General features: G+C 38.0%; 1 protein-coding gene across 6 annotated transcripts in view; it reads right to left on the bottom strand.

Moving 5' to 3' along the window:
* GPBP1 (GC-rich promoter binding protein 1) overlaps nt 1-13,084 on the bottom strand; it is a 34,629-nt gene that overhangs the window by 14,060 nt on the left and 7,485 nt on the right. For 5 of the 6 annotated variants that reach the window (XM_065657326.1, XM_065657327.1, XM_065657330.1 and 2 more), the window contains exon 4: nt 2,330-2,449. In XM_065657326.1, the coding sequence (XP_065513398.1) occupies nt 2,330-2,392 (63 nt within the window). In that variant the 5' untranslated portion in view covers nt 2,393-2,449. Of the gene's footprint in view, nt 1-2,329; nt 2,450-7,970; nt 8,057-13,084 lie in introns of those variants that run through there. The other variant, XM_065657331.1, reaches the window with a different exon arrangement.

Genomic DNA, 13,084 nt, shown 5'->3' with positions numbered 1-13,084 from the left:
ACTATTCACAACACCTTCCCATTTCCATCTGCCCAACTGCGATACTCCATTGACGCAAATATAGTCATTCCAGATGTGAACGAAAGCTACTGAGCAATGGATACACAGCTATTTAGGTCGGTTTTGCTATAAAAGTGACAGGGAGATGACATAAAACTTTATCCTTAAGAGGAAATCATCAGCAACAGGGCAGCTGGATTTCAGTCAAGCTGTAACTTGTACAAGTGAAATTAAGAAAGCCCGTTCACAATCCCAGCTTCCTGGCATCAGGTATTTCTGATGCTAGCCTTTATTTATTTAAGGGAAAGCCTCAGCTACTCAGTACTGAGGTGGGAAACCAAGCTCCCAAAGATGCAATTCCTAAAAGTCCCTCTTCGGGGAAGTAATAACTGACTGGGCAGAGTTAGTTCTCTAAATGTTGTTGACACCATAGCCTCACCTCAGCAACATTCTGCATAAAACATGAGACACCTTGCCTTCTTCACCCCATCCTTCCTCTTCAACTCTATCCTTCTTATCTGCTCTTCTCTTCAGCTGCTTTGTTGATAGATGGGAATCAGAAATAAACATCTATTCTAGGAAATGGAGGGGACAGGGGGCGACGACACTTAAGACCTGTCTCGTAGAGGAATGACAGGACAAGCCTTTTTCTGTAAATTAATTATTACACATTGAATAGGACCAAAAAGACTTTTCAAGTGTTTAATATCCAAATGTGCTATATATCACAGAATGATGATCATTGAGGGAGAAGGTAATGCAAGGAAATAAGCTGAATAGGAAGCATGAAGACTACAATGGAGAAAGCACACAACTACACAGTTTTTGGAAAAGATTAAAGAAAATCTGTCTAAACTCCTTGAGGAAAAGAATCATGGAAGAGAACAGGATCCACAATGTGTCCTTGCAAAGAAATTTCCCACGATTCAGGAATGCGGTGACAAAATTTATACCTCAGATATAGTTAGGTGGTACTGCAGCAACTCTTGAACTTGCTTTCATCCTGCTATATTGACATGTGAAGCATACAGGTAAAGCTCTTCCAGCAGATTCTTGAAATATGTGGTGAATATTGTTTTGTAATTATGACAACATATTAAACTAAGCTCTGATTATTTTCCAATTGAAAAGGTATCAGATTGGAAAAAGCAGATCAAAAGAATTGAATATACCAGAAACCATCCAGAATGAAAACAGATAGATTGCAGGAACCATCCTGGAACAGACAGGCCTGATGTTCCTAGAACAGAGTTGCTGATAGACTTTACTGAACAAAGAAGCTAGCTAGGTCAGTGTAGAAGAAAGATAAATAGCACAATATGAACAAGTACGTTCAACGACCTGACTAAAAAAAAGAAATGCACGCATATGTGTGTGTGTATAGACATACTGAAGTAAAGCAATGGGAACACAACTAATACTGACAGCTGACTGTTCATTTAACAATAGTACAAGCTTATTTCTGTGAGTTTATAAAAGCTAAATATTTTCCATGGACAGGAAAGACAGCGAGAAACTTACATAAATACATTAAAGTAAGGCAATGCCACTCTCATAGTTGCAGATATGGATATTGCATTCAAAATATTACAGTGAAGAAGACAGGTCTACCATTAGAGAAACAGGTGACAGGAGTTTGAAAAATGCAGTGCTGCCTCTACTTCTGCATTCACACAAATTAGGAAAGAGCAGAAGCACTGGCCAGAAAAAGAAAAAAAAAGAAACCAAACATTTATGAGACAGACATAGTCAGGACTTCCTAGAATCCTAATGATTCAGAGACCTCTGTTCTCCTGTTTCCACGCTAACTGCCCCATTGTATAAGGGAAGACTAGTCTAGATGAAACAACCAGAGTGAAGATGCACAACCATTTGAACACAACACACTCTACCAGTTAGCAACAAGCAAATGAAGAGCCCTTTCAGAAAGTCTATTTTAATAGCATTTTTCTAATCACTTGGATGATAGAATAACACACAGAGAAACATCAGAAGAACATTAAGCACACCTTTCTTGGTAGTTCTAGCACAAAATACAATACATCATTTTAAATTCCTGATGAATGCAATCTCAATCCAAAACCAGTTCTGATAATGTGGCCACACTTCTGACCATGAACTCAGCTGCTCAAGCAAAAAAAAAAATCTAACAGAGGTATGAGCTTGACAACCAAGGTCCAACTACTTAAATCACAACAGCAAGATTTGCTAGATATCATCTGTTACCACCCTATTCATAAAGACATTTGTCTTTTTACTGTGAATGAAGTTACAATATTTAGGCTTCTTTAATAAAGAGAGTGCCTGTTCAAAACAACAAAGAACACACCTTTGTTGATGATGGTGGAGTAGGAAAATTAAGCCAGGCTGGAGCAAAGTCATGCTGCGCCATTTAGGTCCAGTCTCTCCGAATCAATGAAATAAGGCTTCAGCACCTCATGGCAAGTCCCTGTAATTCAAAAAAACCAAGAAATGAGTACTTTTCAGATGCTTATATTACAAGTGGATTAAACTTGTGGTGTTTGATCATTACTTCCCCTCCGTTTCCTGGTATTATTTTCTCAGGCAGATCTGGTTTAGAATCTAAATATCCTCATCTCATTTATAGCATCACAGTTGTGCTTTTATTAGCAAAGCGTCACACTAATCAAAAATACCACAGGTATCATGAAAATACAACTGTAACATTCCTCCCTTTATTTCCTCTTAAAAATGGGACGAAGCTTCTTGTGTAAGGTCTGATCCAGAATGCTGTTGCAAAATTAGCTTCTTGAAATACTTTCTGGTGTTGTCTAGAATGGATTTCAGGAGCTATTTCATTAGCTTCCTAGAAGAAACTGCTTCTTTTTTAGTTAATCCCTAGAGGTTAATCTCAGAGGCCATATGAATGTTCCTTATGAAATAGCTATGTGCTCAGGGCCACCACAAACCCCATATTATCTCTAGAATCAATGGAAACAGAGTCTACATGTCCAGAAAGAGTCAAAATCCAGTAGAATTCTCTAGTTTGAAAATGGGCTCTCCCCACAGGTAGGAAAACACCTAGGAATGCAAGATAATATGAACTGTATTACTGAAAGCTGAACTATAGCACAGAAAGAAATGGATGAAACACTACCTGAATTATAAGGGTATCTGAATCATGCTCTGCAGCTAAACACTGCAAAACCGCCAACAATTCCAAAATATTTTAAGTATGATATATATACTATCAGAAATTCAGCTTGTGAAAACATAATAAACACCTACATGCATTTTATAGGGAGACCCAAATAAATGGGTATTCCACATCTCTGCACAACAGAATGCAGATCTGTTAGTCAGTGAGCACAGATATAGTTCATTTTCATCTAAGGCTGCTGTAACATGAGTAACTATTAGTAAGAACTGTGTATCTGAACTTGATAACTGATAATTATTGTTGTATTCTGGCCTGAACCAGGCCATTGCAGACCTCCAATGCCAGAGGTCAATGTTCCAGCTTCTAGAAAGAGGTCTAACGTATTTCTAACCACTGAACTCCACTTCTCAGTTGAGCTGCCAGTTCTTTTTTATGCCATGAGCTTATACTTAGGTTTTTATGTACCTCCAATACCACAGTTAAACTGTAAGTTAACATGCACAAAATGTACTGTCATTCAATAGAGACAAGTTTAACGTATGTCTCGCTCAAATAACTTCATATAAACTACTGTGAAGTCATCCAACACTCTCTTTGAATTAACCTCAACAGAAATTCCAGAAAAATTTTCTACAGAATCCAATTATGTCAGAGTAGTAAAAAAAATAACAAAAACCCAGAAGTTACAGAGTCACCCAACCATCACAAAAATGGTTTCTCTTTCTAACAGGAACCAAGTTAACTTTTACTGATTACTCATGTTCAGCAATGGTATAGAAACAGAGAGTATATGTTTACAGATGAACCAATGAACCAATACAAGAGATGCTAAATTAAGAAACATCAAACTAAAAGTGAGCAGACTGCAGCAAGAATTTTTTTTTTCTCCTTCCCTCAGATACAGTTCTCATGTCCAAGCAGGAGAACTATGAAATCTTTAGAAAGGACCAAAACACTTATCAGTACTAGAAGATCAGCACAACAAAAAAATCTTCAGACCAAGGCACTTACAGTCTGAAAAACAAATGGAGAGATTAGGTTTGTATCAAATTAAAACATAACAAAGAATCCAAAAAGTATTACCAAGCTATTGGTGAACAGGCTATTAGGTATGGGACAACAAAGGCACTAACAATGTGATTTCTTAATAAATTAATCTTACTGTTTTTTAGAAAACTAGTCAAGCTTCCTAATACTACTATTTATCAAACTGCCATGAAAAGAGCTCATTCTGAAGTCCCTAACATCCTTACCTTTTTACCTTTTGCACACAAATCAAGGGCTGAGGTGAGATTGGGTGATCACCATGTATCTGAGGACTGGAAAGGTGTTTTTTAACAGAGCTGTGTCCACAGCTCACTGATACCCAGTGTATATTTCTTCCAGCAAAAAAATTATTCTAAAAGCAAATTAAAGTCTTTCCCATGTTCTCAGTTCTCCAACTAAAACCTCTAAAAAGATTTTTGATACTGTGGCTCAGTCAGATGAGTCAATTCCTTTCCTACAGAGCAGCTGTGAAGTGTTAGAGACAGAGGCCTGGGGCAAAACTACATGACACTCAGTGCAAAGTCAGCAGCAGAATATCTGTAAATTTCAATAAACCCATTAAAGAATAACTCTTTTAGACCTAATTCTTCCAGCTAGTTTTGATGAAAGAGCAGCAGTAACAAAAGCACAGATGCATTGTTAGAACACTACCTGACCAATTTCACAGGTTTACAGTTAAAGGCTACCGAAAAAAGCAATTATTGAGGATACTGACCTCCACACCACCAAAGTGAAGAAAACTGTTCTCTCATCTGATCGTACATATTATTGGTCAGGCAATTAGACATGGGAAAATCAAGTATTTTCGTTGTTAAACCTTACTCACTAACTTCTAATAGGCACGAATACCCAGCCGTAATTAAACTAGGAAATAAACAGCAGATCAGGAAAGGACAAATATTAACATCTTTTCTTTAAATTACATTTTAGAGTACATAGCCTACCCCGCTTTAAGTTGCCAATTCCATGTTTTATCGGGCTTCATAAATACTCTTACAGATGCTAGCTTTCTGATGTGGCCAACGAGTTTATCCTAGAATGTATTTTAATATAAAAACATTATCATTACAAGCATGAGCTCTGTTTTGATGATCTGGCAAATATTACATAGCTCTAGGATACTCTTCACTCTCTGGAAGATATTTTTGGTAAATTGAAGATACATCACAAAAAGTGAGAATGGGATGTCAGCAAAACCACTCTGCTGCCACAGGCAGGATTTATTCACTACGCTTAAACCCGTTGTGATCAGCTTGGCTGCCCAACATCAGTTCGTCCCTTGCTTGCTTTCCAACTTAAGTTACGCCAACAACTGAAACTAGTACATTATTATGCAACATTTCCCATCCCTAGAAAGGTTCCTTCTACCAGGTCTGACAGAAGTTGTTTTATTTTTTCCTGCAATTCAGGTTCATTACCTAAGCTATACCCAGCAGTGAGAGACATTTCTGCATTGTGTCCCACAAAGCACTTGCAACCTCTATTCAGATTTGTACTATCTACAAATTTAATAAGCACACACTCCATTCCATCAAGTTACTAATAAAAATACTGAAGAGGCTTCTTTAGGAATTTACTTGATATATTCTTCCAGCTTGACATCAAACAAGAGCTGCCTTTACAAAGACTGAAGGAGCCTCTAAGGCAAATAGGTAACACTGATCAGCAATTTACTTTAGAACACTTCTCCTTTTAGGAAATACAGAACTACCTTTAAACTAAAACAAACAAAAAGTATTTGAATAGAATGAAAGTCAATAGTATGCACCCATAAAAGCATTTACAAGAAACTATTTCTATTTCACTGACAGACACGAAGAAGCCATTATTTCCGTGCTAGCAAGCCGTCTCTTACATACGCATCACACAAGGGATCAACTGCTGTTCATTAACACTGATAAAACAGCTGTTGTACTCCCAAGCATTAACGCAGCTACCAGAAGTAAACGTACTGACAGAAGTGCCACAGAGCCAAACACGATTCCCGTGCTTTTAGAAGCTCTCTTGGTAACAAAAGATTAGGCCCAAAATTTATCACTGAATGTCTTAAGTTATCGTTCCCCAGCAACACAAACTCAAAAATCTATCTGCCATTCCCTAACAAAAGTGTTGAAAATGCTAACTTGGCTCGGGTTGCCTACTGAAGCAAAGCTGCACAACTCTGGACAGTCAAGAAAAAGATGCTGAAATACTGCTATCCTCTATTAACACTCAAACACATTTAAGTTTCTTTAATTAGACTGGTCAAAATATTCAGTTTCATCTCACAACTAGGCTCTAGTGTCTGATTCAAGTACTGCATAGTGACTTCAAAAAAAGAAAGTCTTCCATAGCCCATAAATTCAGACAAAATTCGTGTTTTGCTGCGTTGTGGATAGTAGAATAGTTTGCAGCAAAGAAAAAAATCCTGTTCTTAAATTTTACTTCTTTCAGGGATCTGAGAGAAGTCTGTAAAGCATTTGTTTCAGATGGCATGTAATAATTCTTCCAATATTCAATTATATAAAGTTTGATTCTATAGTTTTGTGAAGAGTGATCTTCAAAAATAAGGCAGCAAATACCAAATAATAATGAACAGCTGGTTCCAAATTACGTACAGTGAAGAAATTTGTAATAAATGCACCTCAGTCATCCACTTTGAGCCACATTAGCAGCTGAAATAAGAACACTGCACCAAGTATGCTTAACCAACATCCAAAGAAGGTTGGGCCAGGGGTTTTTTTACGGTTGAGTCAATAAGGTCCTTTTGTGACAGAACTATTTTTGACCAGTTTTAAAGCAGCTGGAAACACTACTTTTTAAACTACCTCATTTGTGTCATCTGAAAAGCATTTGGGAAAATTTAATATATTGCCTGTGTTTTAGAAAAAAAAGTAATATACTGAGAAAAGGGAATCATAAAGCCACTGTGTGAATCAGCAGCCGAGACTTCCATGAAAAGGCTAAGAAAAAACAACTAGAGACAACTCTCAAAACTTTAGGGGAAAAAAAAAAAGGTAACTAAAACAACTATCATTAACTATCATTAGTCTAGCTTGTGCTGACCAAACTAAGAAACCAAATATTATAGTCCATTTTCCCTGCACTACTAAATTTTTATTTTTTAAGTCATCACAGAAAGAGATACAAGTAAAATCACACTCAGAATAATAGCACAGAAACTTAAAAATTTACTGGGTGTAATAATGGAACTATGTCAGTGATACGGGATAAGAGAAGTCTAAGAAACCTACTTGGCTTGCTTTGCCCCACAAAATGAGGATCAAAAAGGTATTTAAACAGTGGTTATAAACATTTGAAGAAGTAAATTCCACCAAGAAAAGAGATGTCTTAATCCAAAACACCGTAAGAATCACAAGAAGATACCAACCATAATAGATTTAGGCTGGACATATAGTCCTGAAGATCAGAAGAACAAGATTTGGAACAACTTTAAGATCCAAGATAAATATTTTAATCTGTCAATTCCTATTATGCTTCTAACTCAGAAACTAGTAATTGTAACTAACAGTTTAATGTGTAGCACAAGGCCTGTACACACAGTTAACATAATTAGTAGAAAGTAATAATTAATCCACCTTTTTCACATAAGAATAATGTTCCCCAGCAAGTTTTTCCCCTCTCCCCTGCTACTTGCAATCAATAGAGTGTTTAAAACCCATACTTTTTAAGCATAAAGCCACCCACTACAACCAAAGTATAAATCAAGTTATTTTTTTTTTCCTGTAGTATCACAGGTAGAATTCAACATGGTACAAAAGCAGAAAACATCTTGTATTCATGAACTTTTGGATTTACTTACTTTCACATTAGTTCGGCAAAGTGATTCTTCAAGCTTCATCTTATATTACAATTTACATGTCATCTGCAACCTTTCATTAATTATTGCTGGGAAAAAATATGCAACAGCCAAAATGACTCAAAAAACTCAAAACTTCTGTTTGCAAAGCTTATTTGTAAGCTAAAAACCTCCATGCATTTAGCTCATAAATCAGGGCATGAAATGCATATAGATCAAGGAGATCGACTCAAACAAACTGTCAGAAACATTGTTAAGGAATACATCTTGCGTTTAACAAATGCAATTGCTCACATTTTAATAAAATTTGGGGGATTTCTTGCAGTAAAGATATTAAAAAAAAAAAAACAACCTATGTATACTAGGAGGAAAAAGAAGAAAAATAATAAAAAAACCCCATGCAACAGAGGATGCTTGCTCATTCTCATACCATTCATCCTAAAGTAGGGAGTCCTGCAACCACGACCACGTCAGTTACAGATTTCACCCTCCTTCACTCCGGAATGATTTCACCAAACAGGCAGAGTGGCAGTATATAGCAGTAGTTTCCAACCACTGGTGAAGCACAAAGAGTGTTACAGGCTAAGCTCAGTGCAGAACCCTAGCAAGCATCTGTCAGTCCAGCCGGTATCTCTGCATAGCACATAAAAAATGGGAATAGAGTGAGGTCACATACCAGACCCATTACAGATGGGGTAACTGTAGAGTCACTGCAGACAGAATCTGGTGCATTTATTAACCCACTCAGCTGCAGTGCTAAACCAGGAAACAGTTCTGCTGCCAAAAATTACAGAGCAAAAGGATGAGGCAAGAAGACTGTCGTGGTTTAACCCAGCCAGCAGCTAAGCACCACGCAGCTGCTCCCTCATCCACCCCACACAACCCCCCGCCCCGCACTGGGATGGAGGAGAAAATCAGAAGAGTAAAAGTGAGGAAACTCATGGGTTGAGTCGAAGGCAGTTTAACAGGTAAAGCAAAAGCTGCGAGAACAAGGAAAGCAAAACAAGGAATTCATTCACCACTTCCCATATGTAGGCAGGTGTTTAGCCATCTCCAGGAAAGCAGGGCTCCATCATGTGTAGCAGTTACTTGTGAAGACAAATGCCATCACTCCAAACATCCCCCCTTCCTTCTTCTTCCCAAAAAATATACACTGACCATGATGTCATACGGTATCAAATACCCCTTTGGCCAGCTTGGGTCGGCTGTCCCAGCTGTGTTCCCTCCCAACTTCTTGTGCATCTGCATCCTTCCTGCTGAAAAGTTCTTGACTTGATACAAACACTGCTTGGCAACAACCAAAACATCAGTGTATCACCAACATTCTTCTCACATTAAATCCAAAACACAGCACTATACTAGCTACTAGGAAGAAACTAACTCTGTCCCAGATGAAACCAGGCCAAAGACAGACCTAGACTTTTCTTCCTTTTCTTTTTTTTTTTTCATGCCAGGCATTTATAATATGTTAGAAACAACTAGACCAGAGAAAGCTTTAAAATAAAGATAAAACCCCAAGTCTCCAACTGAAACACTGGAACTTGTATGATCTAAACTGACTTCCTTCATATCCTAGAAATTCATATGATGTCTCCTGCACTGCTCCTGCTAATGCAGTGGAACATTATAATTTCCTTCACAAATGTCTTCAACCTGGCCTTAAATATATCATGAAGAAAAAAACAAAGGCTGCTGAGGTCTGGAATAAACTGGTTTCACAAAAAATAACTTTTCACAAAAATAATCTAAGTGATCACTCCTGCTCCCTTATAAAGGTGATCCTTTATCCAGAATTTCTTCTAGCTTCACCTCCATTCAACAACTCTTCCCAGCACTAGAAATCCTCTCTCTCTCTTTCTCTACTTACACAACACTAAAAGTAGCCGTACAGCATATCTGGAAGTGCATAATACTCTTCAGGAGTTGGAAAAGTGACTCCCATGAGAATTCATCTCAAGGGAATCTCTGCACTGGCTGCATAAGTGGACATGAGAGCCTGCAGACAAGGTGGGGAGAAATTTTCTTGTGCTATATGCCATGGGCAGAGAGCAGAGCAAGATGTAATTGAAACATTCTGAATTTTAGTTCCATGTTTTGTTTTCTACAAACAGGTCAAATAACAAAAAAGTGAGCCTGATTAAAGTACAGAATCCTAAAAGGACTATGGCATATAAGGTGACTTGCACTGACATTTAACTGCTGTGATTTTTTAAGATGATTTTCATTATTTGTTTTAAGTAGTTCTAAGTAGAGGAAATGCATTTAGTATCACATTTTGTATGTAATTATAAATGCTATTAAAAATTTTGCAACTTATAAGAATCAAGCGAAAAAACATGCAATCCTACCTTTTATCTTCCCAGGTTTACACCCATTAAAGATAATAAAAGGCATATCTCAACAACAATTCTTCACTTTATCACAGACAGGGTTATGAACTTTAAGCATCTCCTTGCAACGAAACATTGTTACCTTGTAACAACCTTCTGAGGGCATACCGTCTACTCTTGTCCCAAGGGTCTATAGTCCCATCAAGAGTATTAACAACCAAGCCTCCTACATCATTTTCACCTTCACACATTTTACATGAGAAAAATACAAGTTTGCTGGCTTACTAATTTTAAATCTGGAAGGTATCTTCTGAAAAATTAAAATATAACATCCAGAGAGTGTTCTGAAAGACTGAGGACCAATTTGTACCCCCTTAGAAGATCAAAAAGAGTATCAGCCTTTCCCCATAGGAAAGTCTCTTAATCATCTTTGTGGTCCTTTGCTGAACTCGCTCCACATCCTTCCATATATTTCTTGTATCGGAGAGTCTATAATGGTACACAGTGCTCCACATGTGGTCTCACCGGGGCTAAGTAGAGAAGAAAGATGAATTCCCCTCAACCTGCTGGCAACACTTGTCCTAATGTAGCCCAGGAAGACGTTCACCTTCTTTGTCATAAGGATGCACTGCTGGCTCATGGTCAGCTTGTTGTCCAACAGGACCCCCAAGTCCCTCCCTGCAGAGCCATTCACCAGCTAGTCAGCCCCCAGCATGTACCGGCAGATGCACAACTCCACATTTTCCCTTTGCTGAACTTCGTAAGGACCCTCTGTCCAGGTTCCTCTGGACGGCAGCACAAACATCTAGTGTTTCAACCACTCCTCTCCATGTTGTATCATCTGCAAACTTGCTGAGGGTAGACTCTGCCCCGTTGTCCAGGGCTTTAATGAAGGTGTTAAACAGTATGGGCTACAGTATTGAACTCTGTGGTACAACAATAATGACTTCCAACAAACGGCCACCGATCACAACCCTGATGAGCTATGCCTGGCCATTCGGCCTGGTTTTGACACACCTCATCATTCACTTCTCTACACAAACTTTGTCAGGTTCTCTATGAGGATGCCATGGAAGACAATGTCAAAACCCTTACTGAAGTCAAGAAAATCACCTGTCATTGCTCTCCCTTCATCTACCAAGCTAGTCATTTCACTGTAGAGGGCCATCAGCTTGATTAAGCATGACTTCCCCTTCATAAAGCCATCCTGACTGCTTTCACTCACCTTCCTGTCCTCCATGTGTTTGGAAACGGTTTCCAGGATTAGTTGCTCTACCACCTTCCCACGGACTGAAGCAAGGCCGACCAGCCTGTAGTTCCCTGGATCCTTCTTACCCTTCTTGATGACGGGATTGACATTTGCTCTCTTCTAGTACTCAAGAGCCTCTCTCAATCACTGCAAGACCTCTCAAAGCTAATAAGGAACGACCAGCACTCCTGGGAGCATCCTGTCAGGCCCCATGGATTTACGTGTATCTTATTTAAACATTCCCTAACCTGATCCTTTCTCCAACAAGGGCGGAGAATAAGACACGGCAGAACTTTAGGATGACAAGGACATGAGATCAGAGACCGTCGCCACCCAGTTCTAAGGGCACGTTGTTCATCTTGTCTAACCAGTATTTAGCTGGCAGAGGAAACACAGTTCCACTGGTATTGAACAGATCCAACTTCAGGGAGGTCTCTTCAAGTGTACAAAGGAAAAATCTTTCTCTAGCCCAGAAAGCTGTCTTGGATTTTCAAGACATGTTTCATTACTGTTAGCAGGATGCATTTGGTAACACTATTTGTCTGAACTACCAAAATAAATAAAAAACAGCTTTCCTTTTTGATAATGTCCTAGCATGAAGAAAGAGATAAAAAATGGTAACACCACTATAATAAGAAAAAGGCTAGTTAGTGTAGTAGTAAAATAGCCAAAACGTCTACAATCTAAAACCTTAATTTACTACAAGACTATATGCTTTTGCCCATCTTATGGAGTCACCATGCGAATAAATACATCCAATTTAAATAGAGCCAACCAGAATTTTACTGGAAAAAACAAGTTTTAAAATAATAAAAATTAGGAAAAAAAACCCTTACAGCTAAACTCATCTCACCAGAAGCTAGAGACAAGGAAAAATGGTTCTGCATTTTCAGCTTCTATACTTCTCATGCTCTTTGGATAGCCTATATTATTTTACAGGAAGAAGTTCCTGTGACACTGGGTATTTCAGAGATTGTTAGAAAACAATTAAAATAAAAGGCAATATAAACTCAAATAGTAAGGAATATTTGAAGCCTGTGAGTGGAGTAGCGAAGTTACTAACAAGGAGGGGGAAAAAAAAAAAAAAAGGAAGCTTCCAGACATGAATTCCTGAGCTAGAAGAGAGATATGAATTCAAATTTCTTGATGCTCCCTGAAGACCAATTTAGAAGTTCAGTCTATTGATTTGCATAGAGAAACCCATGAACAGAATACACGTTAAAAGCACATGGATACACACACACTCATAGTTTTCAGGCAAGTCTAAAATTAGCATGTATGCATATCTAAGTAGCACATACCTATGATCTTTTACTTAATGCCTCACAGATTATTATTCACATCCATGAATTACATGTAGGAACCTTAACTCCACCCTCAGTTACACACTTGTTTGACAACCCACCCTCATCCTGTCACCATAATTTTTAATATAATATTTATAAATGGGGTAAAGAAGCTTGTAAGCCATCAGAATTAAAATACACTATAGTGTTGTTATGACAGCAGGAAAAATAAAAGGTTATATATCATTCAGT

This window comes from Caloenas nicobarica, chromosome Z (genome assembly GCF_036013445.1).
Source record: "Caloenas nicobarica isolate bCalNic1 chromosome Z, bCalNic1.hap1, whole genome shotgun sequence".
In the NCBI taxonomy this organism is placed as follows: Eukaryota; Metazoa; Chordata; class Aves; order Columbiformes; family Columbidae; genus Caloenas; species Caloenas nicobarica.
The sequence above is the reverse complement of the archived record's forward strand: the minus strand, read 5'-3'. Positions and strand labels throughout refer to the sequence as shown.